Below are 22268 nucleotides of genomic sequence, written 5' to 3'. Positions count from 1 at the left end.
AAAAATTATATTAATTTTTTTTTGTTTAAAATATCTCAAAGAATAACCCTCTGAATTTAATGACATTGTTTACGGTTCACCTTTTATATTACGGTTTGTTTACGTGAAATACACAATGCTTTCCATCCATGACTCCCATGAACTTCGGAAAATTTACTTTTTTCCAATAGGTATCCTCTTTCCATCTTCGTGAAATTGTCCTCAAAGAGTTTCCATTTAATGATGTCCTTTTAATTTATCCCAGATTACAGGACTTGTTTCTAAAACTGTAGGCCTAATGGACATTGTGTAGTTAAAATACGAAAATCGTAAAGAGAGAGAACTAAGTTCTTAAAGAGAGATACCAACTATTAGTGAAACTTAACCTCAAAGTTACGCTTAGACGCTCTGCTGGATGCCCCGCATTGGAGCATTGAGGGCATTGAGGGCCAATGATATGCAGGACATCATCAAATTGCGAAGATGTCATCCGCATATAGTTATGATATGTTAATTTCTTCTACTCCAAAAACCGAGAAGGCAGGCATCGTTTCATTTTAAGTTTCCTAATCAACACGAACCAGCGATTCAAGTCGCGGAATTGTGAACACCAGTCCGCGACGCGATACTGCGATGTCGTGTCGCGAATGTCGCGTCATTGTAAATTAAGCATAACTCTGAAAGTAAGGATTTGCGGGAAAAGTTGTATAGAACATTTTAGTTTTATTTTTACCTCTATATTACACCCACAAAGTTTTTACACATATTTATGAATCACCCTGTATACATAGACAAGACAGTAAGTTACAAATCAAAATAGTGACTTACATATTTTAATGGGGTGCCTGAAACTATCACTCTAGATGGCAGTACTATCCGGGTATGAAGGTAATTGATGTGCACACAGCCAGCACAGCACAAGTGAATCAAACCATTAGCAGTTGCAAAGTGACTGCACATCTGTATGAGTGTACTGTTGTTGAGCTATGCTCCGTTGCAATTTTTCTGGACAAAAGTTCTAGAAGCAAAGGATATTCATAAAGAAATGCTACCCGTGTGTGGTGAACATTGCCTGCCATGTCAAACTTTCTACAATTGGATGCAGAAGTTCTTTGAAGAGTGGACAAGTTTCGAACACCAAGTCATTCAACCATTGGAGATTATCTTGGAGGCAACTGTTCAATAGGTTGGTGACTTGATCTGAGCAGACAGGATGAAGAGAACAACAATATGCTGACTGGATAGTCAGAGGTGATGAGTCTTGGTTGGATCATTACCAGCGTGAGACAAAGCGTGCATCATTGCTCAGAACAAGTCACCAATGGTACAGTAGTGCAGAGATTTCACCATCTTCCAATTGCTGCTTATTTGTTTTGTTTGAGCATACTGTGTGTGATAAATATTGGAGAACAAGAGAGTTAATGACTTTATTGTTATAAAACTCAACATTAGTTAACAGCAACATTGCTAATACTGCTATCTAGCGGTAATAACTTCAGGCTCCTCATTAAAAATTTTAGATTGCTACTTCAACTTGTAACTTGGTTACTGACTCTCCCTCATATATCAGAAATTAACATTTTATTTGTGATTCACTAAAGAATGCTTCTGTCAGTTCCAAAAAATTAAGAAGTACTATGTTTTAATTTATTTCATTTTACTTTATAAGATATAATAAGTCCTCCTCTTCGCGTTTAATACAGTTTAAAAACAGTGTTTATTTCAGACATACTTCTGAAGGGATTTCTCTGCCAAGGAGGCTTTCAGCCACTTCTCACTACTGGAAGAAATAGCCTAAATATTAGAGCAAGCTTTTGTAGTTTCATCCTGTGTTTCCTCCCTCCTTCTTGACTATCACTATACAAAATCTTTTGTCATTTTTCTGAGGTTATATGTATGTAAATAAGAATAGAAATGTTTATGCTAAATTATTTAGATTGCAATTTTATATCCTCAAATGTAACACTTAGTTTCCTTAGATTTTCCAATCTAATAATGAAAATTGGGCTTACCATTAGCCGAAAGCCTAGAATGTCGGCTTTCCATGCTGGAAATCTAGGTTCAAATCCCAGTGGAATTTGCGTTTTTTGGTAATAGGTTTTCCTTACTGACATTTTTTCCATTAATCATTATCATCATGTAGTGAGGCCAATACCTGTGATGGCAAAATAACTACAATTTTGGTGCTTGTCCATAGTTGAGGATGCTTGGGTGAATGATGTGAAGTGAAGTACCAGCTATTGGATTAAAAAAATCATAAAAATTGTATGTGCAGTACTTTATATGTGATACCCAGACACCCCCCCCCCCCCCCCCCAGTTTCATTTTACTTTCCCAGATACATTTTTTTTTTAAGAAAGACTGTTTAAAAAATACGTGTTTGTTCGACTTGACTAATCAACATGGAGGCAATGCTGTGAAATTGAAGTAGGCTATCAGTGGTGATTTGTCGATTCATATAAATGTGTACCGGTACCTTTTAAACTGTGGTAAATGTGGAAAGGTGGACTTCTTTTGCTTGTCATAGTACAGAACTCGTTGATTAATTAAAACAGTATATATAGATCAGAGTAATGTTATCTTCTGAAAAATTTTCTCGGTTCTCCCCTCTCCCCCAAGAATAGGCCTACTTCAGAAGTGATTTGTGCTACATGTAGTTATTTTTTCATTATACAATGCGATAATTTGGAATGGCTGTTCAAGAAGTTAAATTTAATATAAGTCATGTAATTTGTCTAAACTATTGACAGAGTGGTTTCTTCATTGCATGCCACTTGTAAAATAATTAGTCATTTAATTTATTTTTTCTTCAGCACTCTTTAAAATTGAATTTAATTGAGGAAATTTATAACTATCAAGTCATATATATATATTTTAATGATGCTATACAAGACAGTGCATGAAAATAGTTGAAGGCAGAGTATATAAGATGTTGGGAAAATTGTTCGTATTTTAAATTCAGCTCCTTTGATGAAGTATGAAAGAAATGATTCGTGTAGAAGGAAAGATATTGAATATTTTTGTTTTTATTTGTATTTGTGAGCTTGTCCGTATTACTAGACATTAAATGCTTTCAATATATAGTTGTGTAAATAATGTAGAGTGTATGTAGATTTTCTTGTGCAGCTTTGCTAAACTCTTTTCCATCATCTGGTGAAAGCAAAATCTATGTAGGCATACTTTGGAGTGATCTTGCATTGTGTTGATATAATACAGTACGCTTTCTATGTTGTCATTGTTTCATAGTCGAAGAAATTAGTCACTTACCTGGCTTTCTACTATTTGTAAATATTTATTTTTTACTCTTTTCCTAAGATATAGGTACCCTATTATTGTCATATGATTTGTGTGTTCAATTTTTACGTAACTTACTTTCAAAATTATTTGCATAATTGGAGTAAGTAAAAATATTGCAAATGATATTTTATATATTTACTCATGAGTGATAATACTATTACTGTTTCATTCATGGAAAAAAAAAAAAAAGTTTATATATTTATATTGCGTTCTTGGCTACATGCCAGCAAGTTAATTTATAATTTTTAAACATATTTCTTCATTAATGTTTAACATAAAGTTATATGGGACGAAATGGGTAAATGTTTGTACCGGTATCTGTAATTGAATTTAGAAGTAGTGTTTATTTTAAGGAATAGTATAGTGTAAAAGGGTTAATTTAATTTGTAAATGGGATTGTTGAGAATGAAAAATTAATATTTGAGAAAATGGAAATAACTAATACCGTACACAGTTTGGTGTTTAATGAACAACTGTAAAATTAGAAAGTCATTGTTACAAGTAAATTATTCGATAGTATAGAACTGCTTTCAATTACTAATTGACATGAAAACAGTACGGTATTTGAATCTCTTTAATTCATAAGAAAACCAGTTGGCATTGTGCTCATAAGTAGTTCGTATTTTTACTTTTTGAGGCAGTAAGGTTATCCCCATTTTTAGAATACAATGAAGTTATTGAAGTAATACTTGTGTGTAGGAGCGTGAACGTAGAAGGCAACATATGATTCTGGTGAAGGCATTAGAAGCACGCAAACGTCTAGAAGAACGTGAACGGAAACGCCAGGAGGTGAGAGCAGAGAAGATGGCTAGCAAGGAGCGTAAAATGGAACAGCGTCGCATAGAGTTAGAACTTGTAAGAGAGTTGAGGAAACCAGTTGAAGATATGGAGATTTCAGGTGAGAATGAGATGACAATTTTCAGTTTAGTTTAAACAATCTTTAATCTATTTGTTTGCAGACATTATTAGACTATAAATTAATTAATATTGCTCACAATGTAGTAAAGCTGTAGATTGGGATTATGACAATTTTGTGCTTTGCATTTTATTCTTTTAATGCAGGCTCTGTTTCACAAAGAGAAGAGCTTCGATTTTGTCTCTACTTTCTTGGAGGGAATATCTCTTTTAGATTTTTGTGTTCTTCTCACGATGTCTTGCTACCGTAGGCCCATTTCACAATATATGGCAGTCGAGTAAACAGTACTTCTTACACTGTTAAAAGACAAAGATTCACATGCACCAGTGCTGTTTATATAGTAACTGTCCACTGTGATATCACTGTGCCTGCCTTCCCATTACAAAACCCGGCAACATGACCATCTTAATAGCACAATACATGGTAGTAGAGTGGACAGTTGAATGACTTCCTTCACAAATGCCATGTCTAATTCTCTGTTCCTTAATTAATTTACCAATACTGTGAATTATATTCATTGCATGTTAATTTATATCACTCAATATGACAAGTGTATATGTCGACATTAATAATCTTATTTCTTTAACTGAAGCAAGGCCAATACTTTGGGACAAAACAAGTCTTGTATACAAAGATAGAAGTGAAACAAAAATGCTTGGAAGTTTTCCTAGAACTGAAACATGATTTTGAAGAACTGGAAGACATAGAAAAAATTCTGCACTGTGTCATGGATGTACCAGCATATTGAATATGTTACACAATTTCGGGAATGAAACTACAGTTGTGTTGGTTGAAATGTTTTATAAATCGTTTATAATTGTAGAGATTGGAGAGTATGGGTCTGTGATAGATACATACATACATATTCTGCCCATGGGCAGGTCTTTCACTGCAAACCCAGGATTCTCCAATCTTTAATATTTTCTGCCTTCCTCTTAGTCTCCACATATGATCCACATACTTAATGTTGTCTGTCATCTGATATCTTCTTCTGCTCCGAACTCTTCTCCCATTCACCATTCCTTCCAGTGCATCCATCTTTCAGAATGCAGTTTCTTCTCAGCCAGTGACCCAACCAATTCCTTTTTCTCTTTCTGATCAGTTTCAGCATCATTCTTTCTTCACCCACTCTTTCCAACACAACTTCATTTCTTATTCTGTCTGTCCACTTCACATGCTACATTCTTCTCCATATCCACATTTCAAATGCTTCTATTCGTTCCTCTTCATTTCGTCGTAATATCCATGTTTCTGCCCCATACAGTGCGCCACACTCCACACAAAGCACTTCACAAGTAGTTCTTTTTCCAGAGGTCTGGAGAAAATGCTCCATTTTTCCGGTGGGGAATATATTGAAAAATAGCTCAGCAATTGCTGTGTCTGTTCCAATAAATTTATCCAATGAAATTGTGTTTTCTTTCTGTTAACGGCCCCTGGCGAACTTATTTTTTTACGGCTCTCGTAATTGCGGTCGAGTGGCCTAAATTTGTATAAAAACTTCTTTTGACGTTATTAACATGGTGAAAGAAAAAAAATTAACTTTTTTATTTGCCCCCATCAGAATGTTTGCTTGTAAAAGGAATGAAGTTACAGATGAATGAAATATATTACAGAATGCACAACTGCACACATTGTATTCTTCACCTGACATAATTAGGAACATTAAATCCAGATGTTTGAAATGGGCAGGGCATGCATATGGACGAATTCAGAAATGCATATAGAATGTTAGTTGGGAGGCCGCAGGGAAAAAGACCTTTGGGGAGGCAGAAACTTAGATGGGAGGATAATATTAGAATGGATTTGAGGGAAGTAGGATATAATGGTAGAGACTGGATTAATCTTGCAGAGGATAGAGACTGATGGCTGGCTTTTTTAAGAGTGAGTTCCTTAAAAGCCATAAGTAAGTAAGTAATTAATGGTTTATTTACCCTCCTGTCCCTACTTTTATGTATTATGCTCTGTACCGATAATCCAATTAATCATAAATAACTTAAACCAGATAATTAATGAGCTCCTTCTGAAAAACAGAGTGCTTGATTGCATAAAAAACTTTTATTTCATTATCTTATTTATTTTTATTTTTTGGTATGTTTCACCAATAAATTTAATTAGCAACACAAATAGGCCTAATTAAAAAATCATACTTTTACGTGAGTTTAGAGAGCCTTCACAATTGTCGGGAAAACTTCTTTTATAGCATGAAATAGTAGGAACTGACAATTTGAAAGTGAATCTTAAATTTGGAAAGCTGTCACCAGTGGCTGAAAACAATCTTATGGTCAGTCTGGTAACTGCTGAATCTGCTTCACGGGGGGGGGGGGGGGGACTTGTTTCAGATCCAATCAATTGTAATATTTCAAAATCTGATCTTGACATCCGCGTAAATTTTTAAAAAGTTATTTTTCGGCCAGCTTCACTTCCTCAATCATGATTGTAGTTTCATCCCTTCCTTTGTGATATTTGCCCATTCAAAACTAAGGTCTTTTCCCTCGCTTTCGTTGTGATTGATCAGCAACAATAATCAAAACAGCTACAGTGATAACTATGTGCATTATCAAGCATTGATATTGCTCTTCGGACTGGATCCAGAATTGCAAGAATATGTGCACAAATGAAAATGAGATGTGCGCAAGAGAAGCTGCAGTTTTAACTGGCAACTGTTGTTTGCCTCTCATTATTCCTGCGCAGTTGCAAAAGTGAAAATGTAGTTTTAGAGAGGATGATTTGTACCCTTATCATTACATGTGAGTCCACCATATAGTAGCAGATCGTCCTGCAAGACAAGAGAGCGACAATTTGTGGAAAAAATACTGAGGTGTGATGTGGCATTATTCACACATGAATGCATTGAATATGCTCACAGTTGTCATGTTTGGACCCACATGAGAGAAAATACCAGGTTCGCTGGAAGATAAATGTATTACTGAAATTGTAAACAGTAAACTCATAAGCCCATATTTTCTACCAAAAGGCCTCACTGGAAGGATATACGCTCCTTTTCTCCAGGAAGCACATGCTGTACTGATAGATGATGTGCCTTATGTTCTCTGAGTATGTGGTATCAGCTTAATGAACCACCACCACATTTCAGCATTTAGGCCTACTAGGAATTAAAACCCAATTTCCTTCAGATGTAGTTAAGTCGAGGAGGACCTGTATCTTGGTCACTTAAGTCCCCAGGTTTGAATTCTTTGGATTTCTTTCTCTAGGGTCAAATTAAAGAGTACAGAAAGATACCGGACAATAATTATATGGTGCTTGTACTTTGGTCACAGAGAATCAGTTGCACATCACAACTCAGAAGATATTGTGTCGTGTTAGAACTTGTATCAAAATGGAAAGTGGACAGTTTGAACAAGTGTTTTTTATAAATTGTATGTACGCCTTTAATTTGATTCTCATTTTTATTATCTTTATTACACTGAAATTGTTCATTTGATACAATTATTGCCTCTTTAAGCATTCCTTTCGGTGCTTCAGACAGAACTACAATATTATTATCGTCATAATCATTATTATTATTATTATTATTATTATTATTATTATTATTATTATTATTATTATTATTATTATATGCAAATGTGGGATTTCAGTGGTACATTGACTATTTTCCAGTAAAAAGTGAAGAAAGTTGTTTGATATTATGCTATTAATTTATTTATTTGTCTCCAATACAAAATATATTAATAAAACCATTTTGAATCTTGCGTACACTACTTTTAACACTTGATTATAAATAATTGATTAACTAGCGGAACTTACTCATAGGTTCTGAGGATGGTGTGATGAAGCACCGAAACAGCTGTAAGCCGCACAGACTTACATAATTAAGACAAGTAAGTTCCGCTAGTTAATCAATTACTTATTAATAAAAGTAATGATGGTCATGAGAAACTCAGATCAATATATATGAACTATATACATCTATGCAATTATTTGGGAGTTATAAGGATTTACCTCATTTAACCTTAATTTATTTTCCAAAATATCTTTGTAACTACTAATCGAAGAGTACCGGTAGCACTTTCTGTCTTTAATTTTATCACTGGGATACCCTCTGTCACTGCCTGTTGTTCTGTGGTGGCATTTTTCGTACAGTGTGTATGTTATCCATGTATATGAATATTTATATTCTGTAAACTGTTTTTTTAACAGATCATAAACCTCTGCCAACATTAAACAGAATTCCTGGGTTGAAGCTTTCTGGCCAAGCATTTGCAGATACACTCATGGTTTTCGAGTTCTTACATAACTTTGGAGAAACTCTTGGATTTGGTAAGTTGAACAGTATAGAAGTGTATGTAGTAAACATTGACTACTATAAATTTCAGAAATGGATGAAGCTTGTATATTTGATACAACGTAAGAATAATGGAACTTACATTCATTTTGATTAAAGATCTCTTTATATAGTTGTTTACAAAGCACTGACATTTTCCCCAAAATTAAGAGTTATGTCAGTCGAGGTATGATATCATGATTTCTTCGGGGTTTCTAGTTTGTTAATAATAAAAACAACCTCAGGCTGCCAATAAACAGATGAAGCACTGTAACATAATTTTTAAAGCAATAAACCTCTGTGAAGTCTGAGTAATATCAGTACTGTACTACCAATGGTTTGGATCGAAAAAAGATGCAGTCTTGGTCTGCTATTACATGTCATATTACAGTAACGAATGTTGTTTCCTTTTTCCATGTATCATGGGTAAATACAAGTGTAACATGATGTTTCCAACAGTAGAGATAGAACATGTAACTAGTCGACTGATACAAAAATGCGTCATTTGTGTTTTAATATTGTACTTGTATTTATTTATTCAGTTGAGAAGCTTTTGTCATCGAGTCTGCTTTCAAAAAAAACTGAAAATTAGAATTTATAAAACAGTTATATTACCGGCTGTTCTGAATGGTTGTGAAACTTGGACTCTCACTTTGAGAGAGGAACAGAGATTAAGGGTATTCGAAAATAAGGTGCTTAAAAAAATATTTGGGGCTAAGAGAGATGAAGTTACAGGAGAATGGAGAAAGTTACACAATGCAGAACTGCATGCATTGTATTCTTCACCTAATATAGTTAGGAACATCAAATCAAGACTTTTGAGATGGGCAAGGCATGTATGAATGAATGTAGAAATGCGTATAGAGTATTAATTGGGAAACCTGAGGGGAAAAAGACCTTTGGGGAGGCCGAGACGTAAATGGGAGGATAATATTAAAATGGATTTGAGTTGGGATATAATGGTAGGAACTGGATTAATCTTGCTCAGGATAGGGACCGATGGTGGTTTATGTGAAGACAGCAATGAACCTATGAGTTCTCTAAAAGGCATTTGTAAGTAAGTGTATTTATTAAATTATAAGTACATTAAAATTTCTTTTATACATTTAACACTTAGCCTATACGTTTCTTTCTGAAGTTCCAGCAAAATTTTTATACTTTCCACGTTAATTTATTTTGTTTATATGTTTTTCACACTTACATGATTGTATACTCCAGGTATATGAAACGTCATTTATATATTCTAAATAACTTTTGCTCGAAATTAGGTTTGCCATGAAAATGTTGTTGTTGTTTTCTATTGCCAGGCATTTGACAATGAAGTCATTTGACCTCTTGCACTCCAATATTTTTCAAAGATATTATCATGGCCAGCCACTGAAGCACAGATTTTGAGGTGTTCCGAATCCATTTCTTGGTATGAGTTGCACAATGGGCAGTTAGGGGACTGATATATTCCAATTCTATGCAGGTGTTTGGCCAAACAATCATGGCCTGTTGCCAATCTAAATGCAGCTACAGACGATTTTCGTGGTAAATCGGGAATTAACTGTGGATTTTGATGCAGAGAGTTCCATTTTTTCCCTTGGGATTGTGTTATTAAATTTTGTTTGTTGAAGTCTAAGTATGTAGATTTAATAAATCTTTTCACAGAGTAATATGTAGATTTAGTAACAGGTCTGTAAGTAGCAGTGCTGCCCTTCTTTGCTAAAGCATCCGCATTCTCATTTCCCAGGATTCTACAATGGGATGGTATCCATTGGAATACAATTCTTTTATTGAGTGATATTAATTGAGAGAGCATTTTAGTTATTTCTGCTGTTTGAGATGAAGGTGTGTGTTTAGAGACTATTGATAGAATAGCTGCTTTGGAGTCTGACAATATAACTGCATTCCTAAATTTATTGATGTGGCATAGAATATTCCTGAGACTTTCCCTTATTGCAATGATTTCACCATCAAAACTTGTTGTTCCATATCCAAGAGATCTATAAAGTGAGAAGAGACAGCACGTAACACCTGCACCGGCACCTTGTTCTCTGGAGATCAAGGATCTGTTGGTGTATAAATGAAGCCAGTTTTGTGGAGGGTACCTAATATTAATTGTCTCTAAAGACAATTGTTTCAGTATTTCAGTGTTTACTTCTGATTTTAGTATTTCTTCTGTTAAATTTAGATTATATTCTATATTTAATAGAGTTAAAGGGTTTGGTTTAATTTGTAAGTTTTCTTTTAAATTCGGGATATTGATTTTCTGTTTTAATTCTTGAACAATGGATATGAAACTTTTTTGAGTTTTCAATCTACAGAGAGGACTGTATGAATGCCAATTGTTTCCTGGTAATCTGATAAGTTTTTCATATTGAATCAGTGCTTTTTCTTCTATTGTCATTTTGATGCTGTTAATATTAGTGAGGAATCTCATAGAATCTATTGGAGTTGTTTTGATTCCACCAGTAATGAGTCTGAGAGTTTGGTTTTGAACATATTCTATGTCGTTTATGAAAGGTGAAGTAATCAAAATTTCTCCACAGTATGTCCGCACTGGCTGTATAAACATTTTGTATGTAGTGTTCAAAGTATTCCTAGAGCATCCCCATTTCTTTCCTGCTAGTCTTTTTAGAAGGGAGAATCTTTTACGAGCTTTTTCAGAAATGTATTTCAAATGGTTGCTCCATGTTAACTTACTATCGAAAATAACTCCAAGATATTTGGATTCATAAGTCCTAGAAAGGTGTTGGCCATTGTATTGGATATTGAATTCTCTTTCTTTTTTATCGAGTGAAAATATTTGTTAGTTACTTTTGCTTAAATTGAGTGTCATCAAATTTGATGTATTCCATTCATGTAGTTGATTTAGAGCTTTAAGAGGCAGAATTTTGAATTTTGTCTCTATGTCTGTAAGATCCGGAAGTCCACAAAACTATATCATCTGCAAATAGTGCTGTTTTCATGTTTGATTCCTCTAATAGGGAGGGTAAGTCATTTATATAAATATTGAATAAAGTTGTGCTGAGGACAGCGCCCTGAGGTAGATCTCGATATGTTTGTCTGTAACTGGAAAGTGAGTTATTGAATTTTGTGGCAATGAATTGCTGACTAAGGAATTCTGATATCCATCTGAACATATGCCATGAAAATGTAAGAACGCGAAAATACAGTACATGTTCACTGTTAAGATGCAGCCCACTTTGAAATTCGTGGAAATTCGAAGCTAGCCATGCTTTTCCCCATAAATCTTGTGTCCTTCAGTGATACATTTTGTAACACACCATGATGTAACTACTTAAATTATGGAACATTTATCACAATTTAAGGGCATGATTTATTCCTTAGGAATAAGCAGTCCAAAGTAACAGACTTTTTGTAAAATAATCACATGTTATTAAATAAAGATTACATTGGAAGAACGAGTTAAGTCAATATTATAATATTTTCTGGATTTGAGTTTGAAATATAATATATCAGCCAGCTTTGGCTCTAAGCAGCTAAGATTTCCTACAAATAATCTTACATTCTTCAACAATATGTGTTATAAATTTGAATACCAGTACTGTATTATAGACTCAAAGATGACTTAACTGCGAAGTTCAAAATTTCTCCTGTGCAAATTTTACTAAATTGACTTACCTCGATCTTTCTGTTGATATAGTTTTCAGATGCCATTTCAGATGTTATTAAATGTCAATTCAGTTATACCTTTTTCTCACTTAAAGTTTTTTCTTCAGATCCCTATAAAATGTATACACCTAAATGAAGTTTTATTGGAATTAGTTTGGTGGTTTTCATTGTCTCAAATTATGGATAACTACGATCTTCCTAATACTTGTAATAGCTTATTATTATTATTATTATTATTATTATTATTATTATTATTATTATTATTATTATTATTATTATTAATGCTATTGGCACTACTCTACTACCGTACTACTTGTACTACTATAATGAGTTAATTGAAGTCCTTTATTTTATAGATATGGAAAGCTTGCCAAGCCTTAACAACTTGCAGATGGCACTTCTCAATGACGAAGAGGCTGAAGAAGAGCTTCTTTCAGTGATGACACATCTTTTAGTATGTGCCATTGAAGATCCTGGTATCCCAAATCCTGCACGCCACACTACTATATTAGGACAGTCTCTCAAGCAGGCTGACATTACGCACAGTAACCTTTCTGAAATACTCCGCATCTACCTCTATGCCAATGCAACTGGAGAAGTGAAGGCATTAACTGGTAAGTGAAAACTAGCTGAAGAAGTTTGTGTGTTTTTTAAGATGAAGACATTACGGTAGTTATAAAATTGGAAAAAATGTCGAGAATAAAGAGGTTATGTATGAAGATTGTAAACTCTTGAAATTTTTATATTAGCTTGTTTTTAGGTCTGTATAGAGTTAAGATTTTATTCCTTGCAATCCGTATTTTGTTTCAAATATTAAGAGTTTCTAGAATAGCACGTAGGACTGTCAATTAGCTGCTGTCTTTTCACCAAAGGGACAAGAGTTCAATTTCTTAGAGTCCTGTGGTACACAAAGCAGTTGTCAGACAAGTTTTTTCAAAGTAGCCTGTATAAGATTTTTCTATTGTCATCAAAACACTAATCCTAGTTTATCTTTACTTTATGAGATAAGAAGCTAGACGATAATTGTTTTCATTATGCAGTAATGCAATTTAGTATGCCAATATAGGTCTGTTTTGATGTTTTTTTTAATTTTTTTTTAACTGGTTTATTTTACGATGGTTTATCAACTGCGATGGTTAGCTAGCATATGAGTGAAATGAAGGTGATAATGCCAGCGAAATGAGTCCAGGGACCAGCTCCGAAAGTTATCCAGCATTTGTTCTTAATGGGTTGAGAGAAAACCCTGGGAAAAACCTAACCAGAACTTGTACCCAGATCCACTTGTTTCACAGTTAGACATGCTAACATTACTCCACAACGGTGGACCATTTTGATATTATCAAATTAATTTTGCTTCACTATAAAAGAACTTAAAAAAGTAATGAAAGTGTGAACTGATATAGATATGATGCCGTATAAAATGGAAAAATATACTTAAAACTCAAGTGTAGCCGTTTGAGTAAAGAAGGGGATGTAATGTATGTGACTATATATACGAGTGAAACATTGTTTTACAATCATTATACCAGTGCAGTATTTATTTATATTCTATTCTTTTTGTAGGACTTTACTTCGAACGAGATCGTGAGAAGAAGTCTGACCATCATAACACTTATGGTGAAGTACAACCTCCTTGTGGGAAGAATGCAGCGTTCTTTGAACACTTACATGAAAATCCAACATGGCGGATGTCAGAATGGCTACATGAGCGCCCGTTTCTTGCTCTCAGCCCTACCCACAAAGCTGCTATTCTTGCATTTCTTTGTAACGAATTACTCCAGAACAAGGCTGTTATACGACAAATTGACAACTCAATAGAGACTGTTGGACAGCTTCGCAAAGATCGCTGGGTTCTTGATACAAAGATACGAAAGTAAGGAGAAATTATATTATTATATCTTGATCGCTATTATAGATGGTTTTTATTTCATTATTTCCCGATTTTGGGATAGTAGACAATAAGGTAATAGATAGTCACATTCTATGGAAGTGAACTGCCGAACAGTCTTGTCCTGTGTGGAGACGGAATAAGGTCACTGTCCTGGGAAAATCGTGGATTAAGTATTTATTCTTCAAAATTTCAGTCCAGTGTTAATTTTCAGATTCGGTTCTGAAGTGTTCTCTCTTTTTGTTGAGTTTTTAAATTCCTTTGAATTTTGAGAGTTTAGGATGTCCAGTAATTATTAAGTGTCCCGTGCTATGGCATCTTGGTCTAAGGCATGTCCCATGCCATGGCGTCTTGGTCTAAGGCATCCTGCCTAGGACTCGCATTATGGAATGCGCACTGGTTCGAGTCCTCATGGGAGAAGAAATTTTCTCATGAAATTTCGGCCAGTGTATGGGACCGTAGCCCTCCCAGCATCGTGATGCACTTGGGGAGCTATGATAAGTAGCGAAATTCGGTTACACAAACCAGCTATAACGGCTGGGGGGTTTATTGTGCTAACCACACGATACCTCCATTCTGGTTGGATGATCATCCACCTCTGCTTCAGCATGTGGCTGTGAGGCCAGTAGCCAGCTGGTCGGTCTTGGCCCTTTGTGGGCTGTAGCACCATGGATTATTTTATTTTAGTAATGTGTAATCTCCTGAGTTTTTCCCATGGTATTAGACTGCTTTCTTCCCTGTCATGTTAGAGTGGGACTATGCTTTACTGTGATTGATGTAGTTTTAATTCCTCCTGTTATCAGTCTCAGTGCTTGATTTTGTACAGTTTCAAGTTTGTACTGGATATGGAGGTTGTGATTAGTGCTTCTCTGCTATATTGCGTTACAGGTTTTATATATGTCTTGTAGATAGTATTTAAAACATCTCTAGAGCATGCCCGCTTGCTGTTTTTGAGTCTTTTTAAGGTATTTAATTTTTGTCATGCTTTGTGAAAAATGACATTTATGTGGATTTTCAGTGTTTGTTCAAATATAATTCCCAGATATTTTTAATTGGTACTTCCCTGTATTGCTTCATTTTGAAATTTGGTTTAGTATGTCTTAGAATGAATGTCTAAAGTTTTGTTTTGCCAGTGTTAATTTCCGTTTTATTTATCTTTCACTAATCTGAAAGTTTTATCAAAGCCAACTACTTTTTTGTTTTCTGTCTTGATGAGAAGTTCTGGAAGATAATTTAGCATTGTGTTAAACAAAGTTGTGGTTAATGAACTTCTTGTGATAAAGGATGGATAGAACAGAGAAGGCCTTTGTGTGTTTGAATTTTGATATTACTTCATTATACCTTGTTGCGCAATGTCGTTGGATGAGGAAATTGTAAAACTATTTTATCATGTTATTGTTGATGTCTAATTTTATCATCATTTCAAGCAGCTTGTCTCCATATAAAATCATAGGCTGATGTAAAGTGTATGAAGATAGCAAGACGGGTTTGTTTGTTTATGGAATCTTTTATTTTCTGACTTAGCTTTATTACTTGTTGCATTGGTAATTGGTATTTCCTGAAACCAGCCTGACACTAAGTGAGGAAGCTTGTATTCTCTAGGTTCCAGTTCAGGCAGGTATACACAATTCTTTCCATTGTCTTAGTAAGCATGCGACTAAGGGAAATGGGTTGATAATTATTCAGTAAATTTGTTGCTTGCTGAGTTTTCAAAATGCTTTTTTCCAAATATTTGGTGCATTTGTTTTCCATATTATATTGATAAATTTGAAGCAATATTTCCGAGCTCCTGGTCCTAGATATTTAAACATTAGAAAGGAGATTCTATCTGGTTCTGGGCTTTTATGTGTACGAAGAATGTTTTATTGCTGCATTAAGTTACTGCATATAACACATTTTTAATGCACAGATTTGTTTTGCAGGAAAAATAAACAAGTGTAGTGTGACTTTTCCACTCATTCTGTTTATTGTATTTTCCATATAAATTATCTCAGTACTCTGTTATAGAATTTCAGTTGAGTTAATATAATAAATTATACATTATGTAATTCATTATTTTGTTTTTTTTTTTTTAATTTTGTTGATTTTATTGTAATTATAATTAATTATAATGTTAAATTTGTTGAAATTGGCTTTTGATCTTTTTTTGCTTTTTTTACAATTATTTATTTATTTTATTGATTTTATTTATTTATTTATTTATTTATTTATTTATTTATTTAATATTTATTTATTTATTTAACTTATTTGATTATAGTGAATGTCCAAGGGTTGGAAGTAGAATTTAAACAAATTTGAGTATGCTATTCATGAATTTCTTTGAAAACATACTGGCATTGCAGGAATTGTAAATTCACAGAATTGAATGGAGACGTTAGTTAAATTTTTGCAAGATGATATTGTAACAGATCACACAAAAATACACATGTTGAACAACATACTACGAAATAAAGAGAGACTGTTATAATAAAGCTGACATAACAACTTTCCTATTTGCAGGTTACGAATGTTACATGGTAGGAAAATAAGACAGGTTGTTCCTGTTCTGCCTAATAAATTGGAAAACAGCGGATGTGAAGAATCAAGTGATGCAGGAGGAGGAGTAGAAGTGAAAGTAAAAGAGGGCGAGGATGTTGATGACGATAATGATGACGATGCAGAAGATGCAGAAAGTGGCAATGAGAGTGAAGGAACTCAACCCGAAGAGGTAAGGATTTATTTTAGTATTAACCTTTGACATTATTCATATTTCATCCTGTCGGTTCATATTCTTTTCGCTCTTAAGTAGCAAATTCATTACTAATATTCTTGTTCGAGTGTCCTCGGTGACTTTTCTGAAGACAACATAATGATACTTTTTTGTTCTATGTTTAATTAGATAAGGACCAGCTCTATTGTTCAGTCAACCCGTGACTTCTTACCAGAACAGATTAAGTTTCCTCTCATCCCAAAGTCGTCACTCACCACCACAATATCTCTTCTCAAACATTTAATCTTAGGCATTGCAACATTTTACGCTTCACAGTTTACCAGAGAACACAAATATAGCAATTCACAAAGCAATTAAATGCATGTAAAGGGAAGCATGTTAGCACTATTGTCGCTGAACTACTGGTACTAAGTATGGGAGTGATGCATGAGAGGCGTTTCTCTACTAATCATTTTAGTCTCAAAGTGGAGTTTGCATAGAATAAGAGATGGAAGTTTGAATTCCAGTGTGATAATGCAATGAGGGGATTAACTGGTAAAGTCCAGAATTCTCAAGTAGAAGCAACTTCAGATTATTAGTCCTTTTACTTATATTTTTCAGTAGATACACTCAAATATTGTAAGCTCTTTACCAAATTCTATGTGGCAACATTTATAAAATGCATTATTATGCGTTTTACATAAGATATGCACTAAAATTGTTAAAAATGGAGATAATATGAAAGATAAACTTCCAAATTTCATTTACTAAAACTAAAGCCTTAAAAACATGCATTGTGCATGAATTTTTCTCTAAAAAGGCCTAAACATATAAATATACAAGAAAAAAATATACTTATTTTGACTCACTAAGCCATGAAACGGATATTTACAAAGTTTGAGTAGTGTAGCAAGCTTGCATAAAAACATGCATTTGCATGGAAATCCTGTCTTTAGCTATGATATTAGTTCTCCTGAAAAATATTATAGTTTTACAGCACATAAAAGAAGTTTGATAGAGGGCTCAGGCAAAATTTATCTGCCATTTCTCATCCACGTTGAATTTCTATAATGTTCTATAATATTCTGCCACCACCACTGCTGCCACCACCACCAATATCAAAACCACAACCACTACCGTCACTGCCACCGCCACCGCCACCGCCACCGCTACTGCTACTTCAGAAACTTTTCTTTTTTTTCCATTGGCGGGTGCTTGACTATACATCATTCACTCAAGTGTCCCCATCTATGAGTGATGTGCCAAAACTGTGTTTCTTTTGCTGCTGTAGACATTGTCCTCAGTGCACCATGGGAAACGTATTATATAGCATCACTTGATGACGACGACGACGACGACGACGATGATGATGATGATGATGATGATGATGATGATGATGATTAATGGTAGAATGCTGATAAGGAAATGGGACTAACTTTTGAAAACCTACTACCAAGCATCATCATTGTCCACCGCAAAATTCACTTGGATCCACTGGGATTAGAATCCAGGTTACCAATATGGAAGGCTGACGCCTAGTCCTTCGCCTTTTCAGAAACTTTACTTTTTTTTTTTTTAAGAAACTATAGTACATTAATGGATTCCGAAAATGTTTGGTAGGCTTTTTCCATTGCTCTTGTGATGACACCAATTATTGACAAAACTTTGGAACAATATTATTGCGATAATGTCTTGTTACCACATCTTCTTTACTTCTGTCATTTCACTGTATTTGTATTCTGCCTATATGTTTGCTGAGGTATGTTTTTAAAACATTTTATTGTTACTATTACTATAATGTAGGATGAAGATAAGAACTTAACTGCCGAGGAACTGAATCGTAAAGTGGAGCGTCTGATGCGTCAAAGTGACAACTCAATTCAAGCTCTCACTGCTTCTGCTCAGCAACTTCGAGCTGTGTGCTTTGGTCAAGACAGGTACTGGCGACGTTACTGGTCATTACCTTGTGCTGGTGGAGTGTTTGTCGAAGCTATGGAGTCTGCTGAGCCAGAAATATATAGTGACTGTGAAGAGAATGACGGTCAGATAACACAGAAGGAGTCATCTTTGGAAGGGACCAAACAAGACAAAGAAGAGGTATGTGAAAAATTAGAGTATCATTGCTATTGTCTGATCTGTGTAATTATATTATATACCTGAAAAACGAGAACTACAATGATGAAAGAGATAAAAAAATTGCCAATGTAACTTTTATTATTATTATTATTATTATTATTATTATTATTATTATTATTATTATTATTATTATTGTTATTTAACCCTTGTCAGTTCGTGTACATAGTTTTTTTTGTAAAGATCTACATTATTTAGGTTGTTAAGCTCCACAGGGTTACAAATTTAATTTCATCAAGAAGTAAACTTGAAATTTTATATATTTTAGAACCATAGTTAATTACAGATTATCTGTGAATTCATAAACAAAACTACTTTTAATAATAATAATAATAATAATAATAATAATAATAATAATAATAATAATAATAATAATAGTAATAGTAATAATAATAATAATAATAATACTTAATACTCATATCTTTTAATGAACCCGCAGATTCATTGCTGCCTTCACATAAGCCCACCTTCAGTCCCTGTCCTGAGTAAGATTAATCCATTCCCTACACTCATATCCCACCTCCCTCAAATCCATTTTAATATTATCCTCCCATCTACATCTCGGCCTCCCCAAAGGTCTTTTTCCCTCAGATCTCCCAATTAACACTCTATATGCGTTTCTTGATTCACCCATATGTGCTACATGCCCTACCCATATCAAACGTCTGGATTTAATGTTCCTAATTATGTCAGGTGAAGGATACAATAATTGTGGAGTCCAGTTGAACAGTTGACTAAACAACAACAATATTAGACCCTGTAAAAGTCATAGGGAAATTAGGGGACGTCTTATATTTGGGTAAACATGGTATGCTCTTCTGTCCATGGTTTCTTTGAGTCCTTTTTAGTGCATCGATTTTCTATCTTCCATATATATGTTGATTTCGCTGTCCATGCATAATCCTATCTTCACTAGATGTTCTGTTAAAGAATAATACCAAATTATTAGATGTGATTCAAACCTATAAATTCATTCTACACTGATTAACCAAAAAGCAAAACACTTCAATTTTCTTACTTTTTATTATAAAGTATAAGTTAATGCTATTGATAATTATACCTGTCGAAAATATTTTGGTCACCACAATGATATACAGACATTTTATCGATATTTCGTTTAAGTAACAATTAACGATTCAATTGTTTTATACTCGCAAACATACATCCATTTGTATGAATAACTAAAATTTAAAAAAATTAAGTATATTGCTTTTTGGACTGGTGAGTATATTTATTTTATTTAGTTTTTCTTCGATATTATGGATCTTTTCATACTTTGTACTTGCATGACTTGTTTTCTTCTCTTGTAATTTTATTAAAGAAGATTTTGTCATACTTCAGGTTTTAAATAAATAGTTTTATGTGATGGGATCGAGCTACAACATTGATGGCTTATGTGAAAAATATGTCTGCATGTTTTATTGCTTCTGACCGTAGTTTTTGATGAGATAAGTAATTTTACAATTGCAGCCCTGATCCATTCTCGATATTCGCCGCCCAGGTAGAGTGCATTTGTATTTTCTGTACAGATTTGTGACAAGGCATTTTTGACCTGTCATCACATTTTAATGTTTCTTTTGTGGATTTATGATGATGTGCTGTTGTAAGTAGAGAGAATATTGAAATTAACAATGTGTATTGTTAAATTTACAGGCAAAAGAAGATAAAGAAATATTTAACAAAGATGAATCAGTTAAAAGAATTTCAGAAGAGGTACAAAGGACAACTTGTGAGGAGAGGCTGAAAAATGGTTTGGAAGTAGGTGGCAGAGAAATTGACGAAGAAAAATTGGAAATGGATGTTATGGGATTAGGTATGGGCGGAAGAAGAGAAGCAAAATTTATAGGTGACAGTGATGAACGTGGGGAAACAAAGAACGAACATCGAAAGAAACGAACAAGAGAGAAAGATGAGTGTTATGATAAAGGGGTGGGAACTGAAGAATTGTCTTCCTGGAGGAAAAGTGAGGCAAATAGGAGGTTTACAGGGATAGAGCAAATGGAAATAGATGAGGATAAAGTACAAGGGGAAAACGAACAGTTTGTGAATGAAAAGAACGAAAAAATGGACCTGACAGTAGAAAGACTTATAGGGGGAATGCGGGGTATTGAACAAAATTACAGTGCGAGGCAGACTGAAGAAAACAGTGATATGGATGTAGTGAGAGAAGAAGGTAGAAAGCAGATACAAGCATTATCTATGGAAATAGGAGATTGTGTTACTAGTAATAAAAGGACTATGTTGAAAGAAGAAAGTGCCATAAAATGTGAGGAGAACATTGTAACAGAAATTAGTGACGGTAAGATAAAGATAGAAGGTGATATAATTTGCGTCCCTAGCGGTTTAACAGTGACTAAAGCAGAAGTGAAAGATCTTAGTGATACATCGTATATTAAAAACGAAGTGAAAGAAGATAGTTTGAGTGCTGTGAAGGTAGAAATCAAGAGTGATTTATTTAGTACTGAACTTAATGCTATTAAGAAAGAAGACAAAGGTATAGGTACAATGTGCGTTGACGGAAAAGAGAAAAGTTTGGTGTTCGGTAGTAAAAATCAGTTAGAAGACGGTGAAGATAAAATTCCAGCAACTTTTCTAGTCCATAGACCAATTCAGTTTGAGAGATTAGGTGAATGTATGGAGAAAGCAAATGCGGAAATGGGACCCGTCATAGTTCCAAACAGTGATAAGTTCAATGCTCTCAATCACTTGTACAGTTTGAATTCTACGACTGTGTTCAACAATGGCAAGGAACTGAACGGAAGTTTCCTGCTCGGTAGTGCTACTGGTGTGGGTTCAAGTGAGAGGAACTGGTTCAGTGTTTTGCCGAGAGATGCTTGTGATTCTACATCAGTGACAAATGGTACCTGTCCTACAAGGTGAGTTGGAACATTACTTTTCATTTTAGCAGAGGTTTAAGACGAAATTATGAACTCTCCTCTCTTTCATTTATATTTTATGTGGATAAAGTTAGGAAATGTTTGACAGAAGAAGTATGCACCAATAAACAGAAGTGCAATATACAAATACCTCCACAGAGTTTAATATCTGATCATATATGCATGGTGGAAGTGAAATAATCCTGCAGCTTTTCAGAGCGAATAACTCATGTTATATGTAACAAAAAAGTGTAATACCATATTGGTGAAAGTTCATAGTTTTCTCAGAAAAAAATGTTTTATCTCAAATGTTTAGCACCCTTTTATTCAGTAACTATTGCGAGTAGGATCGTAATTTTTGTCCAATCGATAGAAAAAGCAGTAAAGAATCGTTTATTCCTTTGGCGTGTTTCCATAGCGTGGATGATTTTCGTGTAAATTTAATTTAAAAACCAGTAATTTTAAGCCACTAAACGATGTGAACAGGTTGCAACACTGCCAGTGAGGGAGATGTTCACAAAGGGCGGTCTTCTCAAGTTCACTCACGACTATGAGAGGGCTATGGCTCGTGTGGCAATTGTAACACC

The 22268-nt window shown here is 34.2% G+C and overlaps 1 protein-coding gene across 19 annotated transcripts in view; it reads left to right on the top strand.

The window, feature by feature from the left end:
* Positions 1-22268, top strand: part of LOC138701480 (bromodomain adjacent to zinc finger domain protein 2B-like) — a 1224400-nt gene that overhangs the window by 1152114 nt on the left and 50018 nt on the right. For all 19 annotated transcript variants that reach the window (XM_069828464.1, XM_069828446.1, XM_069828482.1 and 16 more), the window contains 7 exons: positions 3976-4174; positions 8351-8470; positions 12452-12709; positions 13659-13968; positions 16483-16690; positions 18476-18769; positions 20459-21681. In XM_069828464.1, coding sequence (XP_069684565.1) covers positions 3976-4174; positions 8351-8470; positions 12452-12709; positions 13659-13968; positions 16483-16690; positions 18476-18769; positions 20459-21681 — 2612 coding nt within the window. The remainder of the gene's footprint in view (positions 1-3975; positions 4175-8350; positions 8471-12451; positions 12710-13658; positions 13969-16482; positions 16691-18475; positions 18770-20458; positions 21682-22268) is intronic.

Source organism: Periplaneta americana, chromosome 1, assembly GCF_040183065.1.
Source record: "Periplaneta americana isolate PAMFEO1 chromosome 1, P.americana_PAMFEO1_priV1, whole genome shotgun sequence".
NCBI classification, from domain to species: domain Eukaryota; kingdom Metazoa; phylum Arthropoda; class Insecta; order Blattodea; family Blattidae; genus Periplaneta; species Periplaneta americana.
This window is presented reverse-complemented; position numbering and strand designations above follow the sequence as displayed.